The sequence below is a fragment of the Chaetodon trifascialis genome, chromosome 18 (assembly GCF_039877785.1).
Source record: "Chaetodon trifascialis isolate fChaTrf1 chromosome 18, fChaTrf1.hap1, whole genome shotgun sequence".
Classification (NCBI taxonomy): domain Eukaryota; kingdom Metazoa; phylum Chordata; class Actinopteri; order Chaetodontiformes; family Chaetodontidae; genus Chaetodon; species Chaetodon trifascialis.
This window is the reverse complement of record NC_092073.1, coordinates 8,730,268-8,755,940: the sequence shown is the minus strand read 5'-3', so window position 1 is coordinate 8,755,940 and position 25,673 is coordinate 8,730,268. Positions and strand designations below refer to the sequence as shown.

General features: G+C 44.7%; 2 protein-coding genes across 5 annotated transcripts; one reads left to right on the top strand and one right to left on the bottom strand.

Annotated features, from left to right (window-relative positions):
- Positions 1-1,893: 1,893 nt before the first annotated feature.
- Positions 1,894-21,751, bottom strand: LOC139346513 (WD repeat-containing protein 37-like). 3 transcript variants are annotated; one of them, XM_070985585.1, is made up of 14 exons: positions 21,680-21,751; positions 20,378-20,653; positions 18,196-18,292; positions 17,964-18,059; positions 16,428-16,492; positions 12,852-12,990; positions 12,622-12,693; positions 12,373-12,417; positions 12,127-12,203; positions 11,745-11,979; positions 10,770-10,911; positions 4,551-4,685; positions 4,312-4,426; positions 1,894-4,235 (listed from the first exon to the last, which is right to left on the bottom strand). In XM_070985585.1, exons 2-14 carry the CDS (start codon positions 20,528-20,530, stop codon positions 4,104-4,106), a joined length of 1,503 nt encoding a protein of 500 aa, XP_070841686.1. In that variant the 5' UTR covers positions 20,531-20,653; positions 21,680-21,751; the 3' UTR covers positions 1,894-4,103. The 3 variants fall into 3 exon arrangements, with proteins under 3 accessions (XP_070841686.1, XP_070841687.1, XP_070841685.1); XM_070985586.1 differs by having other exon boundaries at positions 21,626-21,747; XM_070985584.1 differs by lacking the exon at positions 21,680-21,751 and adding an exon at positions 21,118-21,413.
- Positions 21,496-25,322, top strand: idi1 (isopentenyl-diphosphate delta isomerase 1). 2 transcript variants are annotated; one of them, XM_070985587.1, is made up of 7 exons: positions 21,496-21,617; positions 22,281-22,429; positions 23,541-23,713; positions 23,818-23,910; positions 24,050-24,180; positions 24,296-24,400; positions 24,511-25,322. In XM_070985587.1, the coding sequence occupies exons 2-7, from the start codon at positions 22,284-22,286 to the stop codon at positions 24,721-24,723; spliced, it is 861 nt and encodes a 286-aa protein (XP_070841688.1). In that variant the 5' UTR covers positions 21,496-21,617; positions 22,281-22,283; the 3' UTR covers positions 24,724-25,322. The 2 variants fall into 2 exon arrangements, with proteins under 2 accessions (XP_070841688.1, XP_070841689.1); XM_070985588.1 differs by having other exon boundaries at positions 21,506-21,617; positions 23,448-23,713.
- Positions 25,323-25,673: the final 351 nt, after the last annotated feature.

The window sequence follows — 25,673 nt, the reverse complement described above, 5'->3', positions numbered from 1 at the left end:
CTGGACGCTCCCAGGGGAAATCCACGGGGAAATGGTTATCTCTGTTAGGCTCGGTGGCAGGTGTCATACTGACCAGACACCAAATTAGCCCGGAGGAAGAATGAAGTGATGAAGAAGAGCAGGGGAGAAGTGGGGGGGGGGGGGGAATCCCCTAAGGCCATGAGTCGACTGTGGGCTCTACAATAAACATCATAATTGACAATTTGCTCCAGTGGCTGGTCACGGCCAGCCGGCTATAATCTAATGGACGAGGACGGAGAGGTAAAACTCCACAGGATATTCTCTCTCCCAGTGTCCTGCTGCTTCTCAGTGAAGTCCAAGAGCCAAGTAAGACACTATTTCAACATGTCGGCTCAGACCAGCATACAGCACTCAGGCATGTCACTTGCTTTTTGGAGCAGCCATCAACACATTGTGAAAACGACCCAAAAATGCACCAAATGGCTTTCTTCAGGCTGCAAATGGCAGTTCATAACAGCAGTGATGTCTGTTTGTTGTGCATAAAGTAGATGAAAGTGCACATTGCACTCAATGCGTTGATGCTTTACATGTCTACATTTTGTTCCATCATAGTGCGACTTCACCTCTAAACCGCATACGATTTTATTTAAACCTGCAATAAGTAGAACGGGAAACAGATTGTGAACACAATATTAACATCTCGTCACCTTTTAAGTTGTTATGTTGAACTCGCTCAGCAGTTAGAGAGCACGATCATTCATTTGGAGTGTTTTTGTGTCCGCCTGATGAATTTAAGTCCTGAGGGAAACATCTGACTGCCAGCTTGTCTCTAACTGTGTCTGTGTGCTGTTTGGTAGTCAGGTAGTGTGCGGGGGGTTGTGGCTGAAAACAAAGCTGTGAGAACCAAAACAGCAAAGTTGTGGACAGGTGAGCTGAAACTCACTCTGAAGCTCTGTAAAGCCGAGGGGGGCCGCAGACTCAGCTGATAATTCTCTGTGTTTTCATCACTACCAGTGACCCCTCCCACACTGTCATGTGATAAATACACTGATAACAGATTAATCTTGTGACCCTTTGGAGGCAGTTCTTCCCAACCCACTGGACGACACTTCCTAACTGCCCTTAAATCTACTTCCACTAAGATTCCACCTCATCAAAGCGTCTGTATTTGCAGTCTAACAATATATAAGAACATATCAGTCAGAGGTCATTTTTCTGCACAAGCAGAACAGTTTTTATACTTCAGTACATTTTGCTGATATTACCAGGCAGCATGTATTGTTCACTGGACTAAGTAATGAGGCGACAAACAAAGCCAGACATGCAGTTTGAGAGTGTGTCGCCGCTGCAGTGAACAAGTTGGGCACAAACACAGATCTGTGGCTGATTTAAAGAGAAATGGTCTGACTTTGAAGGAGGGAAAAAAAAAAAAGAATCAATGAATTGATCGGTGTGTCCAAACATATCGACTGCATGTCTGCCAGCCCCTCACACCTTTAACTGATCATTCCTATCACACTGTTCCTGAAGCTCATGCAAAGTTCACCACAAGCTTGGACTAACTTCACGTCCAGACTTTGCTGAGAGATGAGATCTTCTCCACGCCAAAATAAGCTTTTATATACAACTGCTTATATGCGAGTTACACACACACAGATCATAAGGACAACTTAGCAACCAAACTTTACACAAACTAAAAATATTAAGTGTCACATCGCCCCGTGAACTCTGCAAAGTTCCTGTTTGCACTCTACAAACATTCATGCACCTTATGGTTCCTCACTCATTAACACTCAGCGTCATTATTCCGAGCTACCGGCTTTATATCCAGACAGATAGAGTGTGATTTTCCAAATGACACATCTTATTGTTCTGAATAAAAAGGGTGGAAGGGGTTCGTGTTAAGTAAGATGAAGAAGTGACAGGCGAGACTGGAAAAGGAAATCACACATTTTTATTGGAAAGTGTCAAAGAGCACATACCCGTCACAATAAAGTATGCAAAGTAGCTCACATAATGAAGTTTGAGTTGAATACGAGTCCGTACAATGAAGCAATACCTATCCGCTTTTTTTCCAATCTGGCACGCAGTAATTTAATGTATCAATCCAAAATCATATTTCCTCCGAGTCTGAACTCGTGGGGTGCGAATTGGACTTGCTTTTCTACCTGTGGATTAAAATGACATTGATTTCAGTGGGTGCGAGATTGAGTTCCCTGAATGAAACAGGAATAAAAATCCTATCTGCGCTGTGCGGCGGAACACAAATAGTTATTTAACAAGCAATTGGAAAAGTGCATCGATGCTCAGATGGATAAGGCTAATGCACCATTTTCAATGCAATGGTAAGGCATTTAAATAAGTTAATTACATTTTTTTGGGTTCATGCTACTTCAAAATCCATCCTGACTATTGTTGGTGGAGACAGCGGTACAGTGTGTCGCAGGAAGCCAAGTTACACACACCTATGTACACCGAGCTACAGCAGTTACACGAGTACATCAGGTCATTTTATGGGATTTACAGCACTGAAATAAGTTAAACATCTGAGATCAAAAACTACAGCATGACTTCATGTTTAGGATATTGCACAAGTGTAACATATAAGAGTTTCCTGGATTATGCTCGAGCCCAATTCTAGTTGCAAGTCTCAAACTGAGATTCAGTGCACATCAGTGCAAGTCATATTCACTGATTTCTGAGACAGAGCTGGGCTGAACTCCGAGCACCAGAAACGTGGAGGAGCTGGGTTATTGCTTCTGTGTTTGGGAGAAATTGTGCCTCTCACAGACTGAAATCTACAACGAAAAGGTGCAAGAGGTCATACAAGGCTGAGGGGTCCAATGCAAAGTGTAAACACTACAGCTTCATACTGACAGGCTGTTACTGAAGCACAGAAATAACCAGTAACCAAGTTCACTTAGGGATGACACATTACAGCAACACAGGGCTCTGAGTTGGCAAAAGGCTGAAGAGGATGGCTCTATAGTTCACTGACACGAGGAAATATGGACGCTTATTATGGCTAAAAGCAGCGACAGCTAAACCTGTAACACGTAGGGAATATTAGATCATGATAAGGCTGCGCGCATCCCATTCACAGACTTGTGAACAGCAGAAGTGCAGCCATTATCCCATTATTGCTATGCTCTTGACACTTAGCATTCTGGCAGAGAGGCAGAACAGAGCAACACTTAAAAAAAAAAAAAATTAATTCCTACTGTAAACATGGAACAAGGCAGAGTTACAGCATCGTAAGTTTGAAATATCAACGACGAAATCTGGAAACACGGAGGCCGACTGTGAACTGAAAGCATCAAAGGGTCCTGTTTGAAACACTTTAAGACAACTGTGCACGCTGCACAGGCGATCCGACAGGCCTCCACGTGATATGTTTTGTTCTATGATAAGAAATATTCAAAGACTGACTAAAAGGATAAAAACATTTCACAGAACCGCGTTATCTCTGCCAAACCGCACACTCATAAGGTAGATAACTGTAAAGACACTTAATCCATGAACTAGCAACAACCTGCCACAGGTCACTTCATGAGGCCACAACATCATATATACAGTACGTCTTTATATCATATTCTACAAACTCTCCTGGCCTTATCGTTGTTCTCTCACAGCTTCGCAAGTAACATTCGCACGACGGGTTTATCTACATGCAAGAACAACCATTCAGCAGTAACTAAACAACAGTGATGTGAACAGCAGCCTGTGACTGTGGAGTCAAAAGCACGCTTTGATACTTTAAAACAGAAAAGGCGAGGGGTGAAGGGATCAGTCCGGCCACGTCACGAGTCACGATTCATGCGGAATAAGCAAAAAGGGTCGAATACAGGAGATCAGCCGAGTGGCCTCGCACACGTTTTAAATGTCGGAGCCGCGTCGCCACAGCTGCAGATGAGAATAAATGACGGTAGAATCCATCTGGATGCGCTCCCATCAATCAGCGTTAATAGCTGCGTCCTCACAGCAACACTAACTGTTTCTCACACATCCCAGCAGCTGGAAATCAGTGACGACTAAAACGCTTCACACTTCCAACATAGCAGCGTGTGCGAGGCCACACGAGACCGTGTTTATGTGCGCCGCCTCCTACTCCACTGCGTGTGTCTGTGTGCGTGTCAGCGGCGTCACTTCTCCTGCAGCAGCGCCGGGATGTTGATGTTCCAGCCGATGGCCTGCCGGTCAAAGCCGCAGGTGAACAAGTTGCACGACTGGTTCTCTTCGTTCCACGCTGTGCAACACACCATTCGCCTGTGACCCTGCGCACACACATTAAAATGTTAGTTTTGGTGACGCTGGCTAACTGATCGAACACACGCCAGGTCCCGTGCTTACCATTCTGTTGCTGCGTGGAAGCCGGGCCAGCCTCACGCCGCTCATGTCAAACAGTCGGACCTGGCGATTGTCATGCGGCAGAGCGATGATCCTCTGGTTGGCGGAGACGCTGATCCTGAAACATCAGATCGAGTTCACTTTGAACGTGGGCCAGATTTGATTAATACTCCTCAGCAAACTTTCCTGAATTCTCATGTGAAACAGCAGTGTGGACAGTTAACACCCCTCCTTTCACCCACCTGTTCACAGCTGAGTCAGTGCGGATGGTTGCGATGGGCGACCTCATGTTCTTCAAATCCCACACCTTGACGGTGCGGTCGTCGCTCCCTGAGACCACGTTGTCACCCACCGTGAACACTGCTGACGTCACCGTACTATGAAAGACGGACACACACACAAGCAACACACAGCTGGCAGTTATTACAGAGAGTGTAATCCTCTGCCTGATGTGTTCAAACTGGAATTAAAGGCGATTCACACTGAACTCCACAATCCAATTTCTAGGAAGTGAACTGCAGAGAGTTGATAGGGAAGTCCAGCAAAAGTGCTCCTAGTTCTTCCAATTGAGGAAAAGGAAGAAAGTATAAACTATATGAACTGTCAGCTAGCTTTTATTTGAGCTTCAGATTTATCTAACCCTAATTGGGAAATGACCGCCTTGTCCTGCTGATTTACAGCAACACTGGATTTACGCACACCCAGAAAGCCATTAAAGCTGCAGTAGGTATCTTGTATAAAAGTCATTTTTTGTCATATTTGCTAAAACTGTCCCTATGCCCAGACAGCAGTACATGAAACATGCAATCTGTGAAAAAATAACAGCTCCATTGGTCCCACCTACTGCTCCTACTGCACTTTGCAAGAATCCACCGCGCCCGAAACAAAACAACCAATCAGAGCCAGAGGAGCGTCTGAGGGAGTGTCTGACATCTGTCAATCACTACTCACACACGCTGCGAACCGCCCCCTCCCTCTGCTCATGCTGCCGGCTGCCGCTGAGTCAAACAGCTCTGTGAGTGGCGTCAGGAGGCGAGTGAAAGCTATGGCGGAGCAACAGCCATCACAAAGGAGAAACTGCCCAAACCGCCGCTGCCAACAGCAGCATATACGGCTGAGACAACAAATAACCATAAAGCTAACATGGTGATTGTTACAGTAACACTCTGCAGCACGTGAGGTATGTTAGCGACTGATGTAGCAGCTGGGCAGAGTTAGCTTGTTTCCGATGCTAAGGCTAACTGGTTGTCACGGCAGCCGCGCAGACGCCGCACGGAGGAGGGGCTTGGAGGCAGGGCATGAGTACAGCGGAGAGGGAGGGGGAGTGACGTGGAGCTTGTGTTGGTTCGAATTTTCAGGCTAAGTCTGCTCTCTTCTCCATCTTACCTACTGCAGCTTTAACCAAGCGAAAGCTGAGAACTGTACTGGTACAGGAGACACCTGACAGGACGCAAAGATAAATGATGCCATATATCATATATATATCCTGCTGTATCGTCAGCGATGTCGGGCACGTCGGAGGCAGAGATGCTCCTTACACGCGCACAGCATCCCCCACCCCCCACAGCCTTTGTCCACCCGGCCGTGGCGCGCTGCTCCACATGATAGCACCGAGGTCAGGCCTAGCCATTCATTTAATAGACCTTTAATATTTCCAATCTATTACTGTATGTCAGTCGTTCCTGTGAGGGTTTTTTCCCTTCTCTCCTCCCTTTTGTTCCTGTTCATTCATGGGGGGAAGTTAAAAAAAAAAAAAGCTTGCTGATTCTTGATTAAGATTAGCGTTGAGTAATGTCCCTTCACATACACACACACACACACACACACACACACACACACACACACACACACACACACACACACACACACACACACACACACACACACACACACACACACAAGCATCATCTAGAGTTGCACTTCTAGGTTTTCTTCTTAAAACTGGCTTCCCTCTTAATTCAAATTGACACAGCATTAAGGGCTAATTAGGGGACTAAACTTTGTCCTATTAGAGAGGCCGAGGCTCAAGGAAACTGCTGCATCGTTACAGGCACCTTCTGACATTGCAGGGTACAGCCCACCTGGGAGTACAAGAGGTAGGGAGAGAGGAGGAGATAGGTGGGAGCTGTGCGGGGAGTGTAATCAGACAAGGTAATTGATTAAAAGGTTGATTAAGGTTAAAGGGTTTTCAGAATGGGTGGTGAGGAGGGAGGAGAGTGTTCAGTGTTACTTAATAGCATCCCTGCAGTGTGTCTGACAGCCAAGGTCAAGACTCCCCGCGATTGGAGACATGGGGAGTTGGGAGGGAAGAGGGAATCATGGGACATCTCTGCAGTCGGAGGAGTTACTGTGAGCTGAATTGCCCCCTAACCATAAAGCCAGAGGTCCTTTAGACCTGTGAGGGAGGCGCAGAAGAGGTCAGATGTGTTTTTTTCTGCAATCGCGGCGCAATTTCATGAACACTGGGTGAGATGAAGTAAATGCGGAGGAGACATCCTGGTTCTCTGTTTCCAAGTTGTCATCCCCAACACTGAGGTTACATAAGAACGTGAGCGTTACAGCCTGTCAGTCACAACCCAGGTCACACTTACACCCTCATCTGCTGCAATGAAACCGGTGTTATATTTAACCGACTGTATAGATTTTGCTCAATTATGGCTTCAAATTGCCCCCTTTGTCTTTACTGAGACGAAAGCTCTTACAGTCAGTTCTACACCCTTCAAATGAAAATGATTGCTCTCACATCCAGAGCTCACTGCCTCGCAGCACTGTGTGCTTTTCAGGCTGCTTTCACACAGAAATTCAATGAATGAATGTATGCAACCATCTTTAGGATGTCTGATTTTTGGATTGTTTGTGGATTGCGGATGACAGAGATTCTTTTTACAATAGTTCCTTATTAAATGAATCCTCTGCGTTGATACATTTGTCCGAACTGAATTTAACGCAACAAAAATGTCAGACATGAGGGGAATATGACAGAGAGAGAAGCAGAGAAGATGTAGACACAGTAAGGAAAATCAGCTGCTGTGATATGGAGGATCTTATAGATATGACATCTGTCTGTGTGCTACTTTTAAAATGAATAAAATCTTTGTGGATATCACTCTCGGGCCGCAGCTGGAGGCTCTGCAGCACATCCCATCTCATGTGAACTAGACCCCACATGAAGCAGGCTGATCATTGTGGGTTGTGGATTTTGTTTGTCGTTGTTGTGGAAGCTTTTCTTTGCCCGTTACCATTTTCCACTACTGTGAGCTACTCGCTGTCTTCATGGACGCTTCTCAGCTGGCTCTTGGGGATGTTTGACTCTACTCTTTGGATTACTGTAAGCACATAGCACTAAACAATGAAGTGCATAAACGTAACTTCACAGGACTCTTGTGGGATAAGGGGGGCTGCTATGCACGGTGTGATGATTACACAGAGTTCTGAGTATCTTAAGATTATTGTACAAATATCCCATAAGGGAAAACAGCACACCTCAGTATGTTTGACATGTTTTTAAGCCACATTTTTTTACCTACAGGCACATTTCTATGTACTTAAATCTGCTAAGTAAACTAGAGTACTTGTTCTGGCACTGCTTGTTTGATCCTTATCTTCCTTTAATGAGCGTATGATGACTGAGGTGCGAATTTATGAAAATCTTAAGGAAAATCATGACGTACTCACTGTAAGTGGATGACAACGTAAGCCGAATGCCTAAACATTAAAGTGTGAATGAAACAACTGAGGAAGCAGCCGAGGTACAGATGGCTAAGAGGTCTTTGTTATTTTGCTGTGCCGCAGCAAACCTGACAGTCGGTGAGGAAGTCGCTGGTAAGTGCTGGTGTATTCCTTCAGAGACAGGATGTTAAATCTGCATACACCCCCTGCACACACACACACACACACACACACACACACACACACACACACACACACATACACACATAGACAGACAAACACACACACAAACAAACACACACACATTTCTATCAAGCACAATCAAATATCTGTGAGAGCCGTCGATGGCAGGAGAGACAAACGAAACATGGCATTTGGTTTGTTGAGCACGTCTGCTGTCACTTCTTGTTTGCTTCTGCTTTTTTGTTAGCTCATGTGCAGTTGTCATTACTCTGCAATTATGGCGGGCTGGTGGGATAGAGGGTGTATGCTGCACTTTTAGCTGCCGCGGCTCACTGTCAGGAGGCGTTAGCTGTAATTGCCGGTGAAGGCGGCGCAGACAAGAGACTGTCTCCCCTCCAGCTCTCAACCTCTTCTGCCTATTAGACCATTCACACTCTCCTCTGCTCTGCTGTTTCCACAGGAGGGGTGTGCAGATTATGCCATTTATGTCACGTCGTTATGCCGTACTGGAGACTCCAGAAAATTAGCTGGAGAAATGGCAGGAAGATAGCAGCCAGCTAGTGTTTGGGAGTCCAGTTAAAACAATAATTGCTCACAAGCTGGAGAGTGAAAAAAGCATGCAGATGAGTAAACTGGATGCATTTGGGCGACTGCCCAAACAAATACACGAACACACGCGCACACACCGCCTTTATATGGCTCAAGCGCAGCCCCTACGTGTTCTTGTGCTGTGCTGAAGGTGTATGAATTCAAAATGAACAGTCTATAAGCACGACAGAGCATTTGAAGTAGTTTGACCTGAGGTCCAGCAGAGGGCGCTAGTTTGACCTGCTGCATCTCTTATTAATCTATCAGTAAACTAAGCTAATCAATAAAAATGGTGGAACACACAAGTGAAGCAAGTTGTGAGGATTGAACCATCACAAATCTTTAAATCATGCACAAAACCTCCAGAGCTCTGTGGTCATGTCACACCATCAGATTCCCCTTCAGCATTTCTAGGTCTGAAGCTCATTAGATAACATGAGAAAGCTGAATCACTGCTAAATTAAAGCACATTGAAAAGACTGCCATGGCGCATAAGACGAGTGTCAGCTATGAGGGCCACATTCAGGACAAAGGGGCAGACGAAGTGCTGCTGAGGGAAATCAAGGAGCTGAAAGGAGAGCTGCAGAGTGAACGCGCCTCACAAGCAAAGGAAAAACCGAGGGCGAGGAGCTCAGTGAGGAACTGACGAAGCTAAAAGAAACGCTCATCACCTTCAATGAAATGTTCAGCCAGATGTTCAAACCAGGAAGAAAGACGACATTACAGCGGAGCGCAAAGGAGCTGAGGAGGCTGCCAAAAAAACAAGGACCTGTCATGCCGGCATGCAGGCTTCACAGCTGGAGCAGCAGGAGACTCTGGAAAAAGAACATGTGGAGCTCAGTTTGTTGCTGAAACAGCAGAAGACTTTCAGCACCAAGTTTTAGCTTGAGGCCTCTGATCAGTGCTCTATTAGTTGCAGCAGCAGCAGCAGTGTAGAACAGAACTGGCAGTAACTCAGGACCAAGCGTAGAAACATAATCCTAAGCGGTAGTAGCAGTTGAAACATCACATAAAAAAAGAAACCATTTAACCATGTAGTCACCTTACCCATGGCAGAAACACGAAAAAATCAAGGAAAAACCATCTAAAAACCAGCAGCAGTCTGTGTCAATGTGCTGCTTTAAATGCACCACAGAGGGAGAAGTAAGGAAGTTTTCACGCTAAAGACCATCGATGGCCTTTTGGGAAGGCAAGAAGAATGATGGGAAAGAAAGGAGGAGGGCTGTCGTTAACTGTGAAACACTGGTGCTTAATCTCATTACACCAATTGTCTATGGGAGAGAATTAGAGTGGGATCTGCAGGAATTACACATGTTGGGGTCGTGCATAATGAGCTCTATGTAATCCCCCACTTGCAATCAAAGGCAGCCAGAGAGCACCAGCCAGCCAGCACACACATGTAGACATGCACATAAACACACACACACTCGCTCGCATACACACACACACACACACACATACACACACACACACACACACACTCTTCTTAGGCCTTTTAAAGTGCGCTGCCATTGAAAGCCACAGACAAGCCTGACAGTCATCGGTTCGAAATGAGTGTCTGCAATTGAGTGTTAACAGCAAGCAAAGTGCCAAATTACACAGAGTGGGGGATTAACGCAGAAACGGACAGATAAATGAACAGGAGAGTGAGGGAGGGAGAGAGAGAGAGGTAGGCAGAAAAGGAGAGCGGAGAAAGAGGAGCAAAGCGTGGAAGTGAGGAGAAGTGCTCGGTAATGAATGAGAGGCAAGTGGAGGATTTGGCTTAGAGAAAAAGGGTCTGTAAATGAAGGTGGCACTGTAAAAGGACGGAGGGATTCACAGACCAAAGAGATGCTGCAGCACCACCCTGTGGGAAAAATGAACACTACAGCAGCTAGCCTTCTGTCCAACTGTTGAAACTTTAAAGTACCTGTCCCAGACCAGGGTTGAGCTGTGTGTGTGTGTGTGGGGGGGGGGGGGGGGGGGGGTGAGAGAGAGAGAGAGAGAGAGAGAGAGAGAGAGAGAGAGAGAGAGAGACTTACTCAGTGTGCCCCTGGAAGACGTTGACAGAGTGGATGGACGGGTCTCTGAAGTCCCACAGTCTGAAGGTGGTGTCTCTGGATGAAGTGACCACCAGGCGCTGGGTGGGGTGGGTACAGCAGTGGGTCAGCTCCTGGTCATGTCCTGCACCCACACACACAAGATTGAGAAGACTGCCTGTATGCTTAAACTGAAGCAACCACTCACAGCTGGTTAGCTTAGCTTAGCACAACTCATAGCAACAAGACAACAGCTAGCCTGTAACAAAATCAAGAAAACCGAGACAAAGTCTGGCATCTTAGCACCTCTAACACCTTAACATTATGACACTAGAGTTTTTATACAGATTAAACAAACAACCTGCAATGTGTTCATTATTGGGCAGAGCCCAATTAGCTTTTTTCCAGGCTTTCTGCTGAGCTAAGCTAACTGGCTGCTGACCGTATCTTAATCTTTAGTCTTCATAGATGAGAGTGGCATTGATCGTCTCATCTTCCTCACAGTTCTCATCATAGTAACATGTATGATTCCAGTGAATAATCTCCAGTAACAAACATGCTGTCTTCACTTAGAGGCTTTTTTTTACAGAGGACTGATCGAGAGCTTCATCACACGGTGCAACCACGATCACAGATCTATACAATCAGCACAATTTCAAGGCAAGATTAGTGTCTCCAATTCAGTATCTGACCAAATGTGAAATGTGGTCACAGTATCCCCTTCTGTTCCTATCGTGTTCACTAGAATCAGATGAACAGATGGTCTGCTGCCAGCACAGAGGCATAAAGACACACAAAATCCAAAACATATGCTGCTGTGCAAAATTACAGTGGAATAAAATAATGATAACAATCAATGCAAAACATGACCAATAAATGCTAAAAAAGGGAAAATAAATTCCACATGTACACATACCAGAAGAAGAAGATGACAGACACCATATTTTGCCATACTACGATATGACGCAGTTTACATACCAGTGAGTGCGTGAACCAGCTCAGACGTCTCCACCTCATACAGGTTGGCAGCACGATCCCAGGAAGCTGTCACCACTTGTCGGCCTCCCACCAGCCAATCAGCTGCGATCACTACACCCTGGTGGCTCTTCAGGGTTGCTGTAGCAACCCGGACGGTGGGGACCTCGGACGGGCCCTCACCGTCCACCTCCCCTTCTTCTCTGTCTGACGAGTCCTGGTCATCGTCACATGGAGCCTATGGGCAAACAAAGAAAAGTCAATTGACCGATATGCAAATGTACTTAATGTTCACTGAGCTGGTAAATGCAATAAATCCTTTGAAAGGAAAACACCTTCATGATATTCCAGCAGAAACTCTAGAGAACAGTGCAAAGCTACTTACACTGACATCTGGTGGTGGCTGGGGGGCAGGAAGCTGCACCATGTAGCGCCAGATGTGAGCCGTCTGGTCCCCAGAGGCTGTGGAGACATAAGCACACATCAACTACCACGCAGCACATTCAGATTTACAGCAAACTAACTGCTGGAGACGACAGAGGCAGGGAGATAGCCTGAGAGTCATGACAAGAATAACATGTTGAACATTAGAAGTACATTAAACAAAACACACATGCGTTCACACACATACCTGTGAGGGCCATCTGCTCTGTGGGGTGGAACTTGATGGAGTTGACTGTGTGCGAGAGAACAACCATTCATGTTGTCAGCATAAACAGCCAGTGTTTAATAAAAGACATATGACATAAACCAATTCCTACTGATTTACTGATAATATGGACACATCTGAAGCTTGATATAGAAAGTGTGAATGGTGTATGGACTAATCTCATCATACATGGTTGTAGACAAAGCTGTTACATTTCTGATGAACTATTACCTGATCCTGCATGGCCAGCATACCTCAGTAGACATTTTCCAGTCTCTATACTCCACAGCAGAGCTGAGTGGTCTGTGACAGGAGAGCAAGGGTGGACAACAGGAAGCCATTCAGTTTTTGATAATTGCACCAAGGCATCACAGCGAGTCTGACAATGATATAAAGATGTAAATGTGGCATGTAGGCTGCAATGCCGCAGTGACCGGCATAATTAAAGAGTAAAGGTGTACCTGCAGATGCGGTGCCCAGGACCACTGGCTGAGTCCGGGTGACGCTGAGGTCCCAGATCCCGTCCCGGTGGCCCACGTACTCCTTGAGCAGCTGGCACAAAGCCCGGGAGCCTGTGGTGGCTTTAAAACTGGACACAATCTGAGCAGGGAGGGAAGAGAGGAGAGCATGAGTGAAGTCATGAAAAGCAATAAAGACATTTTCATAGATCAGTGGAGTCATCTTGCTTTCCATGTTAATGATGACAGAAATACAAGAAATATGTTTTGGGTAAATGAATGTCAATTATCGCTGCATATAAATTATGCTCACTGGTCATTACTTCAGTTCATTATAAATGCATCATTTTCCTCTGACTACCTGTACTGTACTGAGGAAAGCCCTTCTTTACATTAACTGTTTCTAAGTGTATCCCGTATTCATAATATTTTGTTGAGAAAAAAAACATTGAAGGATAATTCATGTGTATTTGATGTGATTTTTTTTTGTCCATATTCGCTCTAAATGACTGAAAATCCATCCATCTTCTGATGTTCATCTGAGCCCAGGTCACGATGGCAGCAAACTGTGCAAGGCAGTCCAGACGTCATTACCCGAGTAACGTTTTTCAGCTCCTCCAGGGGGATCCCGAGGCTTTCCCAGGCCAGATAAGATACATAATGTCTGCAGTGTGAAACCTCCAAGGGGAGGCGCACAGGAGGATCCTGATCAGGTGCCCGAACTGCCTCAACTGGCTCCCAGCAGCGTCTCTTCTCTGGATGTCTGAGCTCCTCACCCTATCTTTAAGGCCACCCCACAGAGGAAACTCACTACAGCCACTTGTATCTATGATCTCTCACTGTTTTGGTCACTACCCAAAGCTTATGCCCATATGTGAAGGTTGCATCATACATCGACTGGTAAACCAAACACTTTGCCTTCCAGCTCAGCTCCCTCTTCGCCACAACAGTCCTGTACAACACCTGCATCGGTGCTGACACCATTCCAATCCGCCCATCCATCTCACGCTCCATTTTGCCTTCATTCACGAACAAGACCTCGAAATACTTGAACAATCCACCGTTTTCCAGCAGCGGGCCATGGCCTCAGACTTGGAGGTGCTGATTTTCATCACTACCTCTTCACACTCGGCTGCAAACTGTCACAGCGCACGCTGAACATCAAGGTCTGATGAAGCCAACAGAACCACATCATCTGCAAAAAAGCAGAGATGCAATTCTGAGGTCTCCAAAGCGGACACTCTCACGTCCCAGCTGTGCCTTGACATCCTTCCCATGAATATCACAAACAGAATGGCGAACCCTAGACTGAAACTGCACATACTTCAAAAGGCCTATATAATAGTTCTAACTCTTATTTATAGTCTTAGCATTACGTTTAATATTTTAGTATTCTTATCCTAGTGTTTCTACAGATTCTTACTCTATTCTTCTTGCATCATTAACTTGCCTACAAGAGAATTTCCCCAGCATGGGACGAATAAAGTCTAATCTTATCTATGTTTTATCTCTCTGTAAGCCGTCAATACTGCAACTAGCTATCCCACAGAAAGCCAGACTAAGTTAAACTGGCTTTATGATGCAGACCCAAAGAATTGCAGCCTGCAAGATCCTAGTGTGCACATAGAGGACAATTCTGCAACTGCCAGAAGGTTTTCAGTTTCAGATTATAGCAAACTGTGTGTCACTGGAGCCTTAATATCAAGACGAACTCATGTGACTGCGCTGATACGAGTAGTGCGCCTCTAAAAATATCTAGTGGCCTGTTTGGCCTTCAGTCTCAGCAGGCTTCCAGGTAAACAAATGAAAGGGTGAAGTGTAGTTTCAATTGTCACAGAACGGTCACAACCTGCACCGAGCATGCTGCTGCAAGCAGACGGCTGACCACAGCAATAAGCTTGGATCATTGGCAGTCATTAGACGCAGCAGCGAAGCATCTGGTTCCCTTGTGTCAGACTGTGTTAATGTATGCTCTCATTATGTCCGCCGGGTTTACATTCACATTACACTAACAATACAACCTTATTTGTTTCATGTCACTGAAACACAATGAGCGAGCATGAAGAAGACGAGCCCATTCCAGTCAAGGTAAAGTGAAGATGTAGTTAGTGCAGGTCATTAGTTTCAAGTCCCATCAGTGTCAACAAAATTAGTTCTCGGTCACGTTTCTTAGCCAGCTGGTAGGTTAGCTGTATATTATATAGCAGCTACTTCTGTCAGGTGGTTAATCTAAGAAGTCCTCCCTTGATCCTGTGCATCCTCTCATCTAACGTTCACGTCAGAAGAGGATCGAGTCCCACTCTTCATCATGCTCAGACTGTGGCTGCATTCAGATTGTTTGATTGCTTTAAACAAAGCGAATGAAGAGGAGGTTAAAGACGTGTTTGACAGACATGTTACTCACCGGAGCACATTTGTACTCGCTCTGCTCGCACTGTGGAGCCCTGCATCATAGTTGCACATTTTTGGAAAAGATTTAGTCGCTTTCTTGCCAAGAGATAGATGAGAGGATACTACTCTCACATCTGTACTGTAAATGTGACGCTAATGCCGGTAGCTGGTTAGCTTAGCTTGGCATAAAGACTGGATTTTAAAACGATTTATTACAGAGGTTTCATGCTGCATATGCGGCAACCGGCGAGTTGCTGGTTCTGGCCAAGAAATATCCCAGCATGCTTCAGTTTTTGTATGGGTGGAAGTCAGATTTGGTCTAAAGAGGTGTTGGTCGGCAGATTTGTTTCTCAGCTGTAACAGATTCCAGTCTTTGTGTTAAGTTAAGCTCAGTGACTGCTGACATTAGCCTCATATTTAGCGTACAGAGTAGAATCAGCAAATAAGTTTATTTCCAAAAATGATGGACTATTCCGTTAAGAGCAGTTCAAAGACTAAATTGCATTGAATGTTGCAGAGTTCAAGGCCAGTCTGTCGACTTGTGATGTGGGAAAACAGTTTGACTTTTATAATTCCACATCAGTCATTTGTTTTGACATTATGAAAGCCGACATACTTTGACATGATGGAAAAGGACTCAAATGTTCTCCACAGTACTTAAGCTTCGACCCTACTGGCAGTGGATTTATTGTAAAGAATAAGTTAACCATCATGGCAGTTCCAAAAAATACAGTTTATTCTTACAGGACACGTTTGTTTTTGTTTACAAATGCAGCCGTTGACCCAAATGACTTGCGGCAGGGTGCAGAGCAGAGAAGAGATGAGGAGTCAAGGTCAGACTGTAGTTAAAAACAGACTCAGAGCCACAGCTGTCCCCCACTATGCTTAGTGACAAACAGAGCATTCAGGAAGTTACCCATGAATCTCCTCCCCACAACTCCCATGTGGCCACACTGAAGTTGCGAGGTCCACCTATTTTGCCGTGGAAAGTGTACAAGCGCTACATCGGCAAGAGATTAAAAAAAGGGAAAAGTCAAAGGAGATGTCATTTTGTGAGAAACGCTTATCAATATCAACGCTAATCAAACCTCCTTATACCCTGCCACTCCAAAAATTTTTGGATTAATGGATCAGCACGTAAAAAACATGAGCTCTATAGAACAGGCTAACAAAGATGGAAGCACGTACCTTGCTGGTAGAGGCTTTGTAGGTTGTCTTCAGCTTCTGTGACAGCTGACTGGTGCTGTGGCTGGCTGTGTTATGCAGAGACAAAAAACACTGTATGAAAATAAGCACTGAGGGACTGAGTCACTGGTTGGTTTCACTGCTGCACTAATGGCCTGATAAAGTGCCGCAGCAAACGCGCTCAGCAGTACAAAGCCTTGTGTGTGTCTAGTTATTAGTTGTCTGCATGGCGACTAACGACTTTGAACACATGTGCAGTGGAACTGGCGCCATGTGGCCAGCAGGGGTGGATCTGTGTAATTCATGTTCAGAGGACTGTTTCATACAAGATTACCAGTTAAACCAGGCTTACTTCAGGCAAACCAGGCTTATTACCAGGACATAAAGGGCATTTAAATAAATCTGACCTGTTCCCATGGAAATTTGTCCCTCCAGCTCGTTCATGGTCAGGCTAGTGTTCAGCTTTAACGTCATGTCAGTGTTACTGTACAGTCTCATCTGCCTGAAGGTTCCTCTTTATTGCTGCACTATGAACTTTGTGGCACGTGTCAAATTTAGCACATTTTGTGAATATATGAGCTTTAATTAAAATATTCTGAATTTAAAATTGAGCTAACTGTTGGCACCTGAAATTCATCTATTAAAAATATAAGAGGATGGTGAAGATTGATGGGACAGTTCTATGGAAGTTTTTATTATAGCTATCACTTGTGCAAACCAGGTAGTAAAATCCAATTAATCTTTATGGAAAACGGTAACCTTAATTCTATGTTTAACATGCAAATAAACTTCAAATGACTCACGATGTCATGATTATACCCAGAGCCCTGGAACAAAATCAGCTGACAGAGAGGTTTTGTGTGGCTCTGTGGCTGTGGACATCCCAGTTTCGCCTTTAAACGCCACTTGTTTTCACTGTGAATAGATCTGTGTTTGATGTTTTAAAGTCACAAACAAGCAGTTCTTAACCCTGACCTGAGCTGGTCTGATATCACCAGTTCTAAGTTGGCTTTATAAAACAGTTTTATACTGGTTCACCTTGTTAGGCTGATTCCAGACGGACTTTTCACAACAACCAAGGTTTACCAGAGTCAACTTGATGAAACACCCGTCTGAGACAATCTGGTGCATCTTTCCTCTGTCTCTTGTCTTGCACATCATGTCAAAGGTCACGCACATTATGTTAAAACCTATCAAATATAGATTTGGAAATTCTCTTGATTTTACTAACTTGGAGAGGGTGCCAGCTGCTGAGCTGGTCGTCCACTGATCACAGGGTTGGCAGTTCTATCCCCACCTCCCCCTGTCCACATGTCAAAATGTCCTTGGGCAAGATACTGACCCCAAAATCAGGCCAGCTCCCTGCGTGGCAGCTCGCTGCCATTGGTGTGTGTGTGTGTGTACGTGAATGGGCAAGTGAGCTGCAAAAGCCTTGTAAAATCCAGTACAAATGTCTCTCACAGAGCCACACACACCGTTTACATCAATATCTGTTCAAAGTACTGAGACCTCCAGCAGACTGTGCAGGAAATACTGTACCTTTTGTTTTCAGAGCTCCCTTGGTGGGGTCTCCTCCCTCAATAGTCTGTCCATCCCCGGTCAGACGCTCATTCAGAGAGTCGATTTCCCGGCGTACTGTAATGTTAGCACAGGGAAAGGGCACGAGTGAGCAAACACCAGTTAGTCAGTCAAGACCTGAGGATCAATACAGTCAGGAATGCGCCCAAGAAATCTAAATCCACTTCCGTGACTCTTTCAATGAGTTACTCACATTCAATGTTCTCAATGTAGAGATTTTCAAACTCGCGCTCAATCTGGCCAAAAAGGTCAAGAAGATTGTTCCGTAGGGAGAGGGGCAGCTTGGAGTCCTGGACAGAGAGACAGACGAAGAGCAGAAGAGCACCATGTTTGAATAAACCTGTTGGTAAGCTGATATATAGGCCGAGAAATTAGGAATCAAGCTGCAGTCGGGAGCAGGAGTCACCACTTTTATTCCCTCCAGATCCATGTGAGCCTTGTATTCTCTATTAAATTTAATGTGAAAATATACTGTATGTTGTGTTTGCAAATGTGAACGTCAAGAGCATTTTGAGAGATGTTCACAAATGAATATGCTCAAATGTTAAAACATCAGAACAGTAAAATGGTGCTGACAGGCACAAATACAAGTTTACAATGACAAACGAGTATCTTATAGATACGGCATATCATTTAGCACAGAGCCGTTTGGGTGACTCATAAAATACACAAGACTCAAACAAGTCAAAAGCAACCCACTTATCTCATGTCAAACACAGCCTGTGTGTTTATCTGATTAAACCAACCAGCAGCAAAGATTACATGGAAACTCTGCTGCATATCATGTACAACCTACAAACAACTGACTAACTACACAACAGCCAGCATCCACCCAGTCAAACCCATTTCAACTGACTTACCTCCATGGTGAACTCCTAGGAGTACCCAGCTACCAGCTGACCACCAGGCTACACCAGACTAGCACGCAAAGAGACGTGAAAAGCTGCCATGAAAACAATGGATTCAAAAGGCTGCGTTTGACAGCTCGCCTCGAGGGCTGCTGCTTATTTGTCTCGCCATCTGAACAACCAGGAAACTAAATACTTGACAGTCGCTGTTTCTTCTGGCACGCGTTCAAAACCAACAGTTTGCCACAGTGACGTTTACCGCCTGACCGTTCTGTCAGCGCTGCACGTCAACACACTTTGTAAATTAGCAAACAACAGGCAGCCCTTATGAATTCAAAGCTGCTAAGCCGTGGCACTAAAGCCAGCAGCCTACTCTGGCTAATAATGACAGCATTGAAAGTGTGGAAGAAAATGCATTCTGTGTGTTATATATGGGTGTATAAAGCTGTCTGTGTATGTGGAATGAGCGCTAGTGGGGGGTAGACTGGGTACATAAACAGAGCCAGCATGTCTTGGCAATAGACAAAAAGACCTGGTGAAAAGACTAATCAGACCTGGACAAGCAGCACACATTAAAACTTGATGAGAAAACAGGTCAGTGCAAGCTGAGCTCTCGTTTTAGTGGCTGATAATTCAAGGACACTGTCAAGCAGAGAAAGTAAACGCTAAGGAACTTCCATGACCAAAACTAGGACTGGGCAATACTGATAAAACCAAGCGTCAATACTTTGATCCAAAATGATCTGGACCATGAAAAAGGCTTTCATTCTACTAGTTCAATGGCACAAACGCATGATGACACAATGTAAAATGCTCAGTGGTCGCACACATCTGAGAGGTGAGAGATGAGTAAAGTCACTTTACAGGCAACTCCCGAAAAGCTAACAGCGAGGATGTTCTTGATAAAACAGGAAAAAAGCTTTTATTATCTCAGCAGCGAAGAAGCTTGACAGCTGGTTTGCATCAGGAAATACCTGCTCATGTAAACTGTAGCTCCAATTTAAATAACCTGTTTGGACATAGTAAATCTCTAACTCGATGGTGGTGATCACAGTAGACTGCTTTGCTTTGACAAAATGAAATCAGTAACCAGCATAAACATGTAACATGTAAACCGCTTAGAGAAAAGATGATCGTGTAGCAACGTAAAAAGCACATTTTCCACGTGGAAGGAACCATGTCTGGCAGCATGCAGCTGCTAATGTCGTAACATCATGGAAAGACTAAAAAGCAATGCTGCTCAACCGGCTGGTATTGTACTGTCCTGAGTGACACAGCCTCATGCCACCACAAACTCATGATCAAAAAGCGAATTAATAAAGAACAACTTAAAAAACCTAACTCTCTCTCTCTCTCTCTCTCTCTCTCTCTCTCTCTATATATATATATATATATATATATATATAATCAGATACAGGAGAGCCTCTGTGTGTGTCTACAAAATATGTTATTACAGTCTTACAAGCTGCATGTTTAGCTTTTGTGTGCATGTGTGTGAGAGAGCAAAGGGCTGGATGGTGATCTCACCTGAGCCTCCAGCATGTCTCCTCTCTGGATGCCTGGTGGCCTCTCCTCTGTGCTGTTGGTGCGCCGGATAGATAAACTGTGAGCCTTGCGCTTCTGCTTGGGGTGACGGGCAGCCGAAGCAGAGCCGCTGCTGCTTCCGCCCTCCACAGGCATCCCTCCTACCTCGTGGGTGGCCCTGCCCCCTGCTCACCTCTTACCTGAGAAATCAGGTAAACAAAGGCCTGGCTCACTAGTTGGCTGGTGGTTGGATTAGGAAGGTCTGTTATCACCACCTGCCTGCAGGTAAAAAAGAGGAAATGAAGTTCACTTTACTATTGACATACCCTAAGTCATCTATAATAAAGCTGCGACTGCCAACCGGCATCACGACGTTAAATCGCAGTATCTGAATGAAGGTCAGCGTCCCGGCCTTCACATGCTAACAGGACGACACGTTTTGGGACTATTTAGGTTCGTGCATGTCGGTGTAATGGCCCAGCACCATAGCTGTCGTTTTGGGCAACTGGACAACGAAATCTCGAGTCATACAGTTATAATCTTTTGACTGAAACATGCCTGAATCTGGAGGTATGACACGCGCCATAGCACGCGAGTTTATTTTACCATTATGCCCAACAACTACCTTTAGCAAATTCACATGGTAAATTACGCTTGCAAATAAAATATCCGACGTTACTTTCATGACTTGTGACCCATCACCGATATGATGCTGACAAATACGACATAGGAAGGTCACTCACCGCTGTCACTGCCTCACTGAATTCATACTTGATTAGCATGGAGGTCTAGAAACGGAATTAGCTACAGGCTAGCGCAAAGAGACTGCCACATATCACCATTGCGGCATCAGCAGCTAAGCTAAGCTAAGCCTTCCTAACTCGACATGAACTGAAACCTGTCAGTTTGTAATTTTCAACATGCTGTCAACGCATGATTCTGACAGTACATGGTAATGGCACATCATAGTTTTGTAAGTATCAAATTTTTAATCCAAATTTAGACACATTACGTATTTTATTGGTGCGCTGACTTCCATATCACGTGGTTTGTGTTTGCACTTTGTCAGCCAATAGGCTATCACACTGACACTAGTGTATCCAATGAAAAACCGTGACCTCAGAAGGAGGAAGTGAACGCTGGGTCGTTAGACCACCGTATTCAGCTCTAATATATCGCTGTAAACAAACTCTAAATACGTTATCATACGTGGCTTATCTACCCGAAACAGGAAAATTATTTTGTAAGTACCTGAAAGTTTTATCTGTTACTCTGTAGGTTGTATATATAGCAGACAATGCATACTTATATCCAGCTGTCAGAGGCCTAGGTGGTGCGGGCTGTGCTGTGTAATGGTCCGATGGCGTGTTGACGATTGGTGTTTAGAGGAAAACGCGTAATGGATCAAACTGGAACGGATCAATAATACCCTGCCATTTCTTACTGTCGTGTCAACGCATCAGTGACCACTAACAATAAAATATTCATTAGTAAAACGGTCATATGGGCCATTTTACTGCATTGCATGCTTTACATTTGATACTTGACTCTTTGCTGATAACACATACTTTTACTTGAGTACAAGTTGAATGCAGACTTTCACTAGTAATGGAGTATTTATAGAAATTAATCTAGAGCTTGAGAAATTGACAATATGTTTACTGATGGCAATTTTTAAACATCGAAAATTCAATTTTTTATGACATGTACCTGTCCCGTATGCTCAGTCTATGTACAAAACTTTCAAAAACTCTACTTTTATGTCCATTCGTGTTAATGTTCAGCCCCAATTCAGCCCCTAGGTGTGATCAGCAGCTGTCGTACGATCCAGATGGATCGATTCTTCTCCGTTTTTTCACGACAGCCACACCTTCAGCCCCTGTGATTGGTTTTCTGTTTTGGTCAGGCGATGGTGCGGAGTGTGTGGGCGGTGCTTCGGATGGTGTCCTGCGAGGGAGCTGCTGCGCTGAAATCAAACGCACCTGGAAGAGCTGCCGCAGTGTGGTACAGACCTGCCCGCTCACTGATCACTTCCTACCGCAGAGCTGTGTTCAGGTAGGCCGGGACTCTGCAGGTCCCTGAAACCACTTCATGTCATGGTTTGAGGTTCAAGGCAGCAAAGCCAGCGATAATCCTATTGACCGTGAGCTTAGTCAGTAAACGGTGATCGTCTGTACTATTGATAGCTGAGCTGTACTGAAGCGGAAAGATCATCACGCCAAATTCTACTAAAAAATGTCTTACACTTGACGTGGCTTTAAGGACTGGTTAAAGTCCACACTTTGAAAGCAGCAGCTCGAAGTCTGAGTGGGTTGTCCTCAATTCGGCATACATAAAGCAAACTGCACCTCTGCTGTTATTACAGCACATTATGTGAAGTTTGCAGCCAAGCCCTTAACATACAGGTTGCTATCAGATGGAGTACTTGATCAACACTAGCAATGAAATGGATGCGCAGAAGTCAAAATAATGATGATAATTAAGCATTTATGTCAGTCATGAAGCAAATATACCAGCTGTTTGTAGTTTATATCATTGCACATTGTAATGTTGTCACCATACCAGACTCTGATACAATTCTTAAGGAGATCATATGATTTTGAACATGAACATGTGGTATAAAAATAGTATTAAGATACTGATACTTAGTAGACAACTTTAGTACATTGATATCTTTGGGTTTGGGACTTTTGCCCAGAGAGAACCAGCAATTAGAAGATGTCCCCTTGGCTACTGGGAAGTTGTTGTGGGCATTTTCAGGTTTTTATTGTGTTAGAAATGATTTGGATGCCAAGGAATGGTTAATTCGTGCATTGACAACAAGGTTAAAATAAGCTGCAGACAGTGTAGATGCTCCAGACTTCCCTGATAATACTGAACAAGAAACAACACTGACCAGCACATTGTTTAAGGTCCTCCTTGGGGGCTTGTCTATACATAACTCTGTATGAAGAAGGTAGGATATGTTGTATTACATATTCAAGTCAGGACAGCTGAGGTCCATCAGGTTTATTCTTTCATTCATCCAAATGAAGATTGACCAGAAGTACAAACTTTTCCACATTTTGCTCAGATACTACCTAAAAGAGCACAGCTCCTGTTCTGGCGTGAATACGCACTAAGCTGTCAGCTGTTGTCTGCCTGCTCCTCGTCCTGTGCGCTGCAGTGAGGTGAGACGCCCACAGCCTGCCGCTAGAATGCCCGAGATAACCACAGATCACCTGGATGAGAAGCAGGTGCAGCTGCTGTCCGAGATGTGCATCCTCATCGACGAGAACGACCGCAAGGTTGGAGCGGACACCAAGAAGAACTGCCACCTCAACACCAACATCGACAAAGGTTACTCTTCTGCTGTGTTAACCTGCACACACCTGTCTTGACTTGAGCGCACCTGTTTTTTTATTTCAGGATTTGCACTGATGCTAAACTGTTTGTCTTACCAGGTTTATTGCACAGAGCCTTCAGCGTCTTCATTTTCAACAGTGAGGAGAAGCTGCTCTTGCAGCAGAGGTCTGATGCCAAAATCACTTTTCCAGGTCAGCGACAAATCTTTAAACCTCACAGCCTAACCATTATCTAAAATAAAAAGTAATCCACTGGCATATAAGTAGTGTCAGATGGAGCACAATGAGAACGAAGCTCTATTAATAGCACGCATATTTTGTGTGTGTACAGGCTGTTTCACCAACACGTGCTGCAGTCATCCGTTACACACAGACAGTGAGTTGGAGGAGAAGGACGCCATAGGAGTGAGGAGAGCTGCTCAGAGGAGACTCGAGGCTGAGCTGGGTATCCCCATGGAACAGGTATACTTTGTGTGCGTGTTGTCGTGGCTTCTGCATGTCATGGAAGAGGATTATTGAGGCCTGTGGAGAATCTTCTTTTGCGTCTGAGCTCCTCTTCCTTCCTGTTGCTCGGCAGGTGACACCAGATGAAATGACGTACCTGACAAGGATCCACTACAAAGCCCAGTCAGACGGTGTGTGGGGAGAGCATGAGATCGACTACATCCTCTTCATGCAGAAGGTAAAGTTAGTTGGCACTTTACTGAGAAGATACTGTATCAGTGTTATTGTAGTGTATCCACTACTGATGAACATTATTGCAATAACATTATCTTTCTCATGTCTCTAAAGAACGTGGATCTGAGTCCAGACCCCAACGAGATCAAAAGTCACTGTTATGTGAGCAAGGAGGAGCTGAAGGAGATGTTGGAGAAGGCCAAGCGCAAGGAAGTGGAGATCACCCCCTGGTTCAGCCTCATCGCAGAGACCTTCCTCTTCAAGTGGTGGGACAACCTGCAGAACCTGAAGCAGTTCATGGATCACAACACCATCCACCGCATGTAACCACAGAGCGCGTTCAGGCTCTGCCTCCAGTCATTTCAAACCTGTTTTGCACATGGCACACAAGCACAGCCAACCGAGCTGCTGGAGGCCCCTGACCTCTGATGTCGTGTAATAAGCATCACTGGCTACTTTTATTAAGGTAGTAGTAAGCGTTGGACCTCCACACCAAAAGAGGAAGCAGAGAAAAGGTGGTGAGGTTCATGGTAGGTTTGAAACTCAAGTGCATTCATCTACATACAAGAGGCGATGCAACGAGGGCTGCTAGGCTGACTCATAGTCTTAAGTATGAAAAAATGTATGTCTGCTAGTCAGCTTTGATAAGCTGCATACTGGATTTACAGATTGACCAGAAGACATGGAACATTTTATAGGTAGAAAAATGCAACACTATCACTGATGTTTCCATGAAGAAGAAGAGCCTATTTTTATATAAAAACTTAAAGTGCCTGAGTTCAGGTCACTAGGTTGAGATGAATAGTGTCTCCAAGTGCTGATGTGATGCAACATCACCCACCATCACTCTGTAGTTTGTTGATGATTTCGATGAACAAGCTGTACCTTTGTACCCTTTTACACAATAAAGTGTTTGCGTGTGGTCATTGGCAGCAGGTGGATGTATTTTGTTCTGAAGGGCTGGAAGGTTTGGGCAAAATCCAGAATTTAAAAAGAACACCGTAATAGTTATAAGATAATATTTTCAGGGGCATGGTTGGTGCCTCCATGAACCGTTTACACAAGAGAAGTCAATCATTAGTACGGTGGATATATGTAATGGTAAAATGGGAATAGGCACATATGGTTGTGAAACATGATAGACATCCAAGTTACATCAATGGATAGTGCCATAAATAATATCCCAAATACTGTTTGTTTTCATCATATTAATTGATGGAAACAAACATAATTGTTTTTGGCTTGACTTCCAGTAGATGGCAGCAAAAGCCTACATT

Bases quoted from the DNA above. Each gene is read 5' to 3' on its own strand.
- LOC139346513 (XM_070985585.1), bottom strand. From the start codon at position 20,530: ATGCCTGTGGAGGGCGGAAGCAGCAGCGGCTCTGCTTCGGCTGCCCGT. The intron at 4,686-10,769 runs GTAAGTCTCTCT...CGTCTTTCATAG, and splicing joins GTCTTCCAGGGGCACACTGA to TACGGTGACGTCAGCAGTGT. The intron at 4,236-4,311 runs GTAAGCACGGGA...GTGTGTGCGCAG, and splicing joins TTCCACGCAGCAACAGAATG to GGTCACAGGCGAATGGTGTG.
- idi1 (XM_070985587.1), top strand. From the start codon at position 22,284: ATGGTGCGGAGTGTGTGGGCGGTGCTTCGGATGGTGTCCTGCGAGGGA. The intron at 23,714-23,817 runs GTTACTCTTCTG...TTGTCTTACCAG, and splicing joins CAACACCAACATCGACAAAG to GTTTATTGCACAGAGCCTTC. The intron at 23,911-24,049 runs GTCAGCGACAAA...GTGTGTGTACAG, and splicing joins TGCCAAAATCACTTTTCCAG to GCTGTTTCACCAACACGTGC.